This window comes from Ooceraea biroi, chromosome 8 (assembly GCF_003672135.1).
Source record: "Ooceraea biroi isolate clonal line C1 chromosome 8, Obir_v5.4, whole genome shotgun sequence".
NCBI classification, from domain to species: Eukaryota; Metazoa; Arthropoda; class Insecta; order Hymenoptera; family Formicidae; genus Ooceraea; species Ooceraea biroi.
The window spans coordinates 11117217-11127904 of NC_039513.1; the positions used below are offsets into that span (position 1 = coordinate 11117217).

Genomic DNA, 10688 nt, shown 5'->3' on the forward strand with positions numbered 1-10688 from the left:
GATCACTACTAATCATTCGGCGCGTGACAATTATTTGAAGAAAGAAACACGTGTTTTCGCGACGAACACACAACACATGTTTACGCGACGATAGCGAGCAGTCGACTGATTTTATTGTTTATTGTGTGGTAACACTGTTGAATGCGTAATTGGTTGAAGCCTCAGAAATCAAAACGCGGGAATTCAACACAGTCACGAAAACAAATAAAACGTATAATGTCACATGAAATCGGTCCTTTACAAAACATATTAATATTACTTGCACGTTTCGCCTTTTCTTTTACCATGGAGATATTGAAGAAAAGTGTTTTCTAAAAAATTAATCCTCTTCAGACCAATCATTTTAATAATGTGCAGATATTTTATTTTACTATCTATTGATAACCACACGATAACGATATGTGATGATTTCCCAATGGCAAAGAGGAGTGAGATTGTTAAAGATTTGACTTGAAATTCTTTTAAATACTAAGAATATTGATTAATATGATTAATAGTAATATTAATATTATTTAATCTAATTTATTGAAAATATTGCAAATGCAAATTTTTCGTTTCTCATTGCAAATCGTAGGAAACACTACACAAGAAAGTGCTGAAGAAAGAAAACGGGAAAATAATTTACCCTTTTCAGGGCAACCAAATATTTTATTTCGTCGTACATTCTCTCGAAGTTCGCAAATGATTAAAAGTAATCGAAAGTAAATAAAATACTTAAGGAAATTAATTTGTTTCCTACGATTTTGATTTCTGAGGCTTCAACCAATTACGCATTCAACAGTGTTACCACACAATAAACAATAAAATCAGTCGACTGCTCGCTATCGTCGCGTAAACATGTGTTGTGTGTTCGTCGCGAAAACACGTGTTTCTTTCTTCAAATAATTGTCACGCGCCGAATGATTAGTAGTGATCGATAGTGATTTATAGTGATTAACTGATCGATTCGTTAATGCATTCCTCATTCTATCGATCAAGTGAGTGAATAGAATGTGTCAGTGTGTTGAAACGTCAAATAATGAAGAAGAAAAGAAGAAAAACTTCTACTTAATTACTGGACCTTAATTACTGGATGGATCTTTCTCATTGTGGGAACAACAGCTGATCGCTACACACGATGGTACGTGCGTGTACACGTTTAAACATGTTGGAACATATTTTCTCTCTCTCTCTCTCTCCCTCTCCCTCTCCCTCTTCCTCTCCCTCTCTCACACGTATTTTAAATATGCTACTTTTAACCTAAGATTAATATTTAAGTATGTGGTGTGTGTATGTGTGTGTGTGTGGTGTGTGAATTTGAATGTATACGTGTCCTACGTATGCGTGCATCAGCTGATCGCAGCGGGCGCCTCACGTAAGCACCCGCGTGTAACAGTACGTTGCGCCATCCCTGCTCATCTTCTCTACGCGACCCGTCATACGCTAACTATTTCTCCTTATAACTTAAAAACTAAGTTTCGGACGAACTTTTGCCAAAAGAAAAGTCGTCTCAGAATACCATCAGGAATATGCTCCTTTAAGGACAAGTGGTTATTCTGAATTACCCTGTATAGTAGCTATAGCGAGGGGTATGACGTCACGCGGGGGAGGGGGAGGACCGAGACGGTATTTGCTGACCTAACCCACACGTGACAGTATTTGCTGGCCCAACCCGCGGGAGGGAGTTTTCGCGGACCTAACCCGCGGAGGGGGAGGGGGACCGTGACCACCTAACCTAACCAAGGGGGTTTTCGCGGACCTAACGCGCAGGGATCGTGACAGTTTTTGTTGACCCAACCCGCGGGAGGGGCGAGGGGAGGATGCACGTGCGCCCACGTGCGCGACGTAACCGATACCCTCTTCGCTGTACACGTCGCGACGTGTTTCGCGGTGATAAAACGCGAGCGCCGACGTCCGACTCCTATGAAAAAAATGCGCTGATTGCGCAATTCGATGTCTCAGGTCCAAGTGGACTGCTATGGGTTAGGCTCGTAAGTGTGCGCGAAGAGGAGGGAAGGGAGGGGTAGGGTTAAACGTATATTTAAAGAGAAGAGCGAATGTTACAAACATTAGTTGTTCAGTGGAACGAGCACAGTTAGATCTGAAGAGAAGAAGCTAGAAGGAACAATATGGAGCAAGAGACACATGGAGCAGAATCGCGATACAGCAGGGAGGAAGCGAAGCTAGTAAGTATATTTAGCAATTGATATAATAAGCAACGGTGTGATGTCTAATATACCTAAATATTTCTCCGCAGTGCTAATTCCACACGGCCGTCACTTCCGAAGCGCGTGATACTGCAGCATCGCAATCACAACGCCGACGACGATGCGTTCGTATCCTAGGAAGAAGGTACGCTGACAACGACGGAACACAAGTATTTGGAAGTTGGCATAAACGTGGGCATGGTCCGAGTTACATGGAGATTGCTGTGGGAGACAAACGTGGGAATGAATTGATCCTCGGAATGGAAACCTGGAAAGGCCTCGTGGAACATCAACATTTAATCCAGGAGTATTTTTCCAAAACTGATAAACGACCCGTAGATCCCATATATATCGGGCCGCTAACTGTAGACTTTATTAAGTTTAACGATACGAAGTGTGTTCGGTTCGAAGTAACAAACGTGCGATCAATAATGATGGAAGCTACACTAACAACTATATTTAATCTCGATAAATGTATCGATTACATGTACAATTGGTTAGTAAGCTGCATCGACCATGTAGATTACAAGTACGAACAGTTCTGTAAGATCGCACGTAGCATTAATAATCCTAACGACATAACCGTTGCCATACAAAACAGCGAATACTTCGATGACAAGGAACTTATCGATTGTGAGTTATTGGCATTAGCCTTTTGAAATACGTTGTTAATATGTAACAAACATATGCAATAAAAAACATTTACTCCTAAACGTTGTAGTGCACTTTTCTACAGTCCTCAGTTATTCGCATAGGTTAGATAAGTATTATAGAAGGTATCAAATGACGCGATCACATTTTGTGTAGCCTCACGAAAATAGTACATCATCACTAAAATCACATTGAGAACACGTGCAACTTAAGCCTGCAAAATATGCGAGCACATTCTATATAATCCTCACAAGATATTTTAGATGCGGTAAGGCAAATTTCCAACACGTGTGCATTAGAGTGAACAAAGATATAGGGTGGTAAATCATATAATGGGGGAACGATATGCAACGCATAGCAGTATACGTGTCAGAAGTGCCGCATGTTACATCGGTCACGTTGAAGGAGTGAAAGGCGAAAAATGGAGAACCTCACTCAACTAGAATATAACATTGTGGCACAATCATCGCGTGTATCAAAGTTGGGTGAATATTTCGCATGGACACAACAGTGCGATGACCTTATCGAGCAATTGGAAGAACGCAGTCGCGACGCCAAGCAGCCGCGACTCTCTATCGGAAACAAATAGTCCTTAGTAGCTCGAATCGCGTGGCTCGAGGGACTGAAGAAGCGATTAGAAAGACGCTTTATCCATATTGGTGGCGAGTATGCAGGGTGGAATAACGGTATCGAAGAACTCTCTTGGCGAGAGATAGAGACTGCGTTCGAGAGCCGCATTTTAACCGGTGCTGTGATAAATTCCGGCTATATCGAACCACGGCGATTCCTGGAAGACGCTAGCATCATAGTGCTCGATCATGTGCAAAAGTTAATAAATGAACATGAAAGTGTGAAATTGAATACCGTGTTCAATGGCGAGTTTGTGGCGGGTGAGAAGACCGCTAATAAAAGTATCAATACGCGAAACCGAGCACTCTTTCGTACGTCCAATCTGAAAGAGTGGTTTGCACGATACGTTATCGAGCCCACCTTGGCGTCTCTTGAAGAGTTCCAGGAGCGCGACAGTGGATGGGCGTTGTCGCGTATACTGGACTTGACGGTTAACGTTAATAAATATAACCCTATGCACGCGGGATGTCACGTCAAATTACTGAAAGAAATTATGATGAAGAAAGCAGTGGTAAACGTGCAAAGTAACGATGTCGCATGTTTTGCATGGTCAGTGGTTGCCGCTCTGTACCCGGCAGAAAGACACGTAGAGCGGCAATCATCGTACCCCCATTATACCACAGTACTAAATCTCCAAGGCATAGAATTTCCTATGACATTGAAGCAAGTCAACAAGTTTGAAGAGCTCAACAATGTCTTAATCAACATATACTATATAAATGAATATGGGAAACAAAAAAATGAAAAGAAGGATCATTAAGTATCGTTCCACTGCGTCTCACCGATGATAAGAAGGCCCGGCACATCAATCTACTGTACGTACCACAAGATAATGGCTTGGGCCACTTCACATGGATCAAGAACCTGTCTCAGCTAGTTGGCATCCAACTTAGCAGCAATAAACGAAACAAATATATTTGCGATCGGTAAGTACGTTGTATTATAATAAATACGCTGTCTTTTGACCAGAAGTAATAGATCTCTTCATTCATGCAGGTGTCTGACTACTTCTCCTTCAACGGGAGATTGAAGGCCCACTCTGTAGATTGCACAAAACTAAACGATTGTGCCATCGTTTTACCGAACGAGGACGACAAGTGGCTGCGTTTCGGCAACCACAGCAGGAAGGAGCGGATGCCGTTCGTCGTATACGCTGACTTGGAGTGTGCATTGGAGAAGAGAGGAGCGGAAAAATCCGGCACATACCCATATCACCATCACAAGGCATATAGTGCTGCGTACTACGTGAGGTGTTCATACGACAACTCATTATCCGCGTATTGATATCGTCGCAGCACCGACTGTATATCGTGATTTGTCGAAGAACGGAAAGCTCTAGCATTTCGCGTAAAAGCATTTCTAACCGCTAATGTGCCCATGGAAAATCTAACGAGAGAACAGGAAGTAGCATACCATAGCGCGACGCACTGTCATATCTGCGAAGAGCCATTCGCGCAAGACGAGACGCGAGTACGCGATCATTGCCATCTGACCGGTCGGTACAGAGGTCCTGCGCATTCAAATTGTAATCTAAATTATAAAGAGTCCTATACTATTCCGATAGTATTTCACAATTTATCCGGCTACGATTCACATTTTATAATCAAAGAATTGGCTAGTAATTTCAAGGGCACAATTGAACTACTACCGATTACAAAAGAAAAGTACATTTCGTTTACCAAAAATGTTAACGAGGCAGATGCAGTATTTCGGAACTACGTAAAATTGCGCTTTATTGATTCGTTACGATTTCTGAGTAGTAGTCTGGATAAATTGGCATCGTTTCTCAGCAAAGACAAACTCAAAATTTTACGATCAGAATTCTCTAATTTATCAATCGAGGATTTCGACCTATTGACACGAAAAGGCGTCTTCTCGTACGAGTACGTGGATTGCGTCGAAAAGTTACAAGATACCCGCTTACCACCGCGAGAATCGTTCTACAGTTCCTTAACGGGTGACACGATATCCGATAGCGATTACGCGCACGCCGAGAACATCTGGCAGCGATTCGCCATTCAAACGTTAGGCGAATACAGCGACTTGTATTTGAAAACCGACGTGTTATTATTGGCCGACATTTTTGAAAATTTTCGCGACAGTTGTATCACGAGTTATGGTCTCAATGAGGCATATTACTATACGCTACCGGGCTTCACGTGGGACGCGATGCTCAAGCATACGCGTATAAATTTCGAACTGCTCACCGATATCGATATGGTTATGTTCATAGAACGCGGCATACGCGGCGGCCTAAGTCAGTGTTCAAACAGGTACGCCAGTGCCAACAATAAATACATGGAGTCGTACGATCCATCGAAACCATCGTCGTACTTGACGTACTTTGACGTTAATAATTTATACGGTTGGGCAATGTCTCAACCTCTGCCCTATGCAGATTTTCAATGGGTCGACGACGTCTCGAACTTCGACGTGAACGCTATCGCTCCTGATTCGTCCACCGGTTACATTCTCGAGGTCGATCTCGAATATCCACAGCATCTGCACGATGCGCACACTGACCTACCATTCTGTCCGATGCGCGATAAGTCGCCGGGCAAGCGGCAGGACAAGTTGCTCGCAACGTTATATGATAAGGAACGTTACGTGATACACTACCGCAACCTGCAGTAGTGTACGCGTCACGGTCTGCGGATAACAAAAATTCATCGCGTATTACAATTCGCGCAATCCACATGGCTTCGTAGGTACATTAAACTCAATACACAATTTCGAATGCGCGCGACCAACGATTTCGAAAAAAATTTGTACAAATTGATGAACAACGCGGTATTTGGAAAAACTATGGAAAATGTACGCAGTCATATAGATGTAAAGCTTGTAACGAAATGGAACGGAAGGTACGGTGCGGAGGCACTGATCGCTAAACCAAATTTCCATAGCCAGAGCGTCTTTTCGGAAAATCTGGTCGCGATTGAACTGCGCAAACTCCAGGTGAAATTCAACAAACCAATCTACGTGGGTATGTGCATACTCGACATATCCAAGACGTGTTTGTACGAATTTCATCACGAGTATATGGTACCTCTTTATCGCGACAAATGCAAGATCATGTACACGGATACGGATAGTTTAATTTACCATATCGAGTGCGACGACGTGTACGAGTAAATGAAACATGATGTTGCGAGATTCGATACGAGCGATTACGAGGTCGATAATGCGTATGAAATGCCACTCGCAAATAAAAAGGTACCCGGTTTGATGAAGGACGAAAACAACGGCGCGATAATGACAGAGTTCGTCGGGCTTAGAGCGAAGATGTACGCTGTGAGAGTGGTCGGTAGGAAAGACACCAAAAAAGCGAAAGGTGTCAAGAGTAATGTCGTATCGAAAGCGATAACATTTGAAGACTACACGCGGTGTCTGAAAGATCATACGAAAGTGACGCGATGCCAATCATGCATAAGATCAAAATTGCATGAGGTGTACACTGTGTCAGAGCCGAAAATCGCTCTAAGTCCGTACGACGATAAGCGTTATGGTATAGCCGGTTCTAACGACACGTTACCATGGGGACATTATCGGATACCATTGTAAATGGTGTGTGTACTTAGCGTAGATAGGAAATACAGGTTTTGTAATGTTCATATAATATTGTATATTTTTGTCGTAGATATTCCACTACAATACGAAATATATTTCTAAACTACATTGTCCTCGGGTATCCATGAATTGTACGAATCATCGAATCCCAGCTATTTCACGTAAACCTCGGCACCTTTCCTGCGTAACACCTTTTCCACGAGATATATGTTCGGATTAGCAACGCGATGCAATTCGTGTTCGTAGAATCCTCCGGCGATTGGCTCGCCGCGCGAATCCTCGATGAGATAGGTCACGGGATTAGTCGTCTGCACTTTGATGATTCTGAATATCTCGGTCGTCCAGTTTGGCGTGTAGCCCTTGTCGAAGACCGTCTTGTACTTGCTGACGCGTACCGGGTTACCTACTGTGAATCGCGCCGGGGCTGCAATCTTTACGTTGCTGTACACCGTGGCCAAGAGTTTATCCGCGATCTTGGGCGTTACATCGATGGGTCGCATACCGATCGTTCGATGTTTTCGCGCGTTGTACTTTGCGACGAGCTGCTGTAGTTCGTCGATCCATCTATAGTTTCCATTGAGCGTAAACATTTTCCACATGTCGTTCTTTAGCGTACGATTGAACCGTTCCACGACCGAGGCTTTCATGGGTGAATACGTAGAATAGTGATTGATATCATGTTTCATCAGGAGCCGTTGCACGTCAGCATTGTAGAATTCCTTTCCTCTGTCAGTATGCAAATTGTTTGGACATCTTCCATCCTTTCGAAATAGCTTTGCAAACGCATCGGCTGTTTCGCTCCCGCATTTACTCTTCAGCGGTACGGCCCATGCATACTTGCTCAACACGTCTATAATTGTGAGTATATAATTGTAGCCTTTGTTGAAACGTGAGTACGGACGCATCTCCACTATGTCAGCTTGCCACAGGTCATCGTATCCGCGGACTATGACGCGTCTTCGTGGAAAAGTTCTTCTCGCCGGAGCATGCAGTTCCTCAACGAGTCGCCGTTTCTCGGAACTGACAATCTTTTTACGTCCATCAGATTTTCGCGATCTCATGTTTTGGCGATACAATCAATGACTGTTAGACGTATAGTTATATGTCTCAAACTGTTTGTAAACGTTCGACGCCTTTCCAGAGCCGTTCTTGCCCCGTTCGTCGCTGTTCCAGACCCTTTCTTGAGTCGTTCTTGCCACGTTCGTCGCTGTTCCAGTCCCGTTCGTCGCCGTTCCAGACCCGTTCTTAAGTCGTTCGTGAGCCGTTCTTGAGCCGTTCGACACTGTTCGTTATCCGTTCGTTGCCGTTCTATTAGTCGTTTCTGATGCAGCAGTAGTCGCCAGCAGGAGGCGAAGTTCCTTTATCGCAGCCCATAACGCTTGCGTGTCCTTCTCGAACGCAATACTCAGCTTTCTCTCAAATTCTGCATGTTGATTCCGCAACACTTTACCATACTGTTCCACGTATAGTTTGTTGATAGCGTCGGTATCAGCCTCAGGCTGCGCTACACGACGAATTTTGCGCGACTGTGCGTCAAAATCAGCAGCGTGGCGACACAATGCGTTTTCACGTACGTAGTTTCTCACTACTCCACTGAACTGATAATACGGATTGTTCATCGATGTCTCCCTTCTTTCTAGTAATACACCAAACTTGTTGATTGGCATGTTGGTGCACACGATCGACTGATTCGTTTCATTGATGTACTGTTTAATTTATAATGAGACCTGCCTCGCGAAGTTCTTCGATAATCGACAGAATCTCATTATCGTGGGCGTTATTTCCCGCTTGGTGCGAAGCTTCGAGCAATCGCAGACGATTGACCAGTTCGTTGGGATCGTTCCAGTGCATGTAATCGATCATATTGTCGTTTAATGTCACAACGCGAGGTAATCCTCTTCCAGATCGCTTCTTTGGTACGATTGGCAGTAACGGTGCGATTACGCGGTTGTACTTGTAACCCTTGTTACTCTTTACTTGGCCATGCGCGATGTATTTGCGTCTATGCGCATTCGTCGTCAGCAGCATGCTCTTGTACGTTTGCATATCATTAACCGTGTACACGGCTTTGTTAGGACGTTTCATGAAAATCAATTCGTAAAGACCGAGTGTACCGATGTATCGCACGCCGTCGACAAATATGTTATCACGGGTGTCCACGTCGAAACGTTTATTACCGAACATCATTCCATCCTGACCGAGATAAACGCCGTGCATGTTATCTATGCCGCTCTTGCGATCACCGCTCAGGACAGGGCTTATGTATTGTTGTCCTAGCGGACCTAGCTGACTGTGCAGCATCTCTCGACTCTCCGGTGTTTGCAGCGTGTAATGAACGGAAGTTCGTAGCGATTCGTTCGTAATTTCGAAATCTTCATCGGGAGAGATTTCGATCGTGGACCGTTCAAACGGTTGCGGCGCTACTTTAATCGGGGTAGAGGTTGTCGCGTTGAATGGAACTCGTTTTCGCTTGGGCGGTGACGTTCTCGGTGATGCGCCCAACGAGAGTTTCCGCTTATTGCTATTATTTATTTATTATTCCGCTTATTATTATTATGTACCACATTAATCTCACTCTGCGGGGATAATGTTTCACTCTCTGTGTCTTCGGTATTGCTCATCGGCTCGTCTTTCTGTATGAGCGGGCTAGATGTATCGTCCGTGATATTATCGACAAGCTTCTGCAGAGGCTCGATGATCGGTCTAAAGTGTCTCTCCAACGCGGCATCTTCCACCATCTTGCCAGTCTTTAGAGCGTGATGCTTCTTGCGGATCGAATCACTGGTTTTCGCAATTTCCTTCACCATCTTCTCGAGCGCTTGACTATCTGTATCGCGAGTGAACGTCGCCATGTTGTAACGCGGGAATAAACAATTACAGATGTTTCATCGAACACGTATTAACGGTGACTAACCATTTTATGGTATCGCAAACTCATTAAATCCGTTTCTATACCGCCCATTAGTGATCGAGCTGTCCTTGTCTATCACTACGAAACCGTACTTGCGTTGCCAACAACTGCGACACAACGCGCAAAAATCATCGTACGACATGTCGGTATTCACGTGATCGTTGTACACGTGTTTCAAGTTGGTACCATCCTGTTTAAACAGGATCAGCAGGTTCGCGTTGTCGCGTATAAGATGCTTGGGTATCTTTGCATACGTCTGACAGAGATAGAAACAGTCGACGTTCGAGTGTCGCCTCATCGCAAAGTATTCTCTCCACTGAGATATAATAATACTGGAGGAGGCACTGCTGGTACTGCTATGCTTCGACCGTAAGCGGAAAGCGGTCGTGAGACAGTAGATTTTCAGGTCACAGTCTGTCTTTGTCTGATGTACGGGACGCATGCGCAATCACTCGCAGTACAATCCGGGCCAAAAGTTAATGATAAGTTTCGTACAATCTGTTCAATAATATGTACTCGAGAACGTTTGAAGTCTTGAACGTGACTGTACAAGACCTGAATTTCAACTATCTCACTTGGGCCGCGCCAGGCGAGCCAGTGCCTCCTCCAGTATTATTATATCTCAGTGATTCTCTCACCGTATCCTGCTTATCGCACGCCACGTCATCAAAGACGAAGATCGAGTTTGGACGCGCCTCGCTCGGTGGAATGACGTCACTGTTATTGGAGAACGTGAAATAGCC

At 44.3% G+C, this 10688-nt stretch overlaps 1 protein-coding gene across 1 annotated transcript; it reads left to right on the plus strand.

Annotated features, from left to right (window-relative positions):
* The first annotated feature begins 4844 nt into the window (after positions 1-4844).
* LOC113562481 lies at positions 4845-6101 on the plus strand. The gene has a single exon (XM_026972074.1). It carries the CDS (start codon positions 4845-4847, stop codon positions 6099-6101), a length of 1257 nt encoding a protein of 418 aa, XP_026827875.1.
* The last annotated feature ends 4587 nt before the right edge of the window (positions 6102-10688 follow it).

Bases quoted from the DNA above. Each gene is read 5' to 3' on its own strand.
- LOC113562481 (XM_026972074.1), top strand. From the start codon at position 4,845: ATGGAAAATCTAACGAGAGAACAGGAAGTAGCATACCATAGCGCGACG.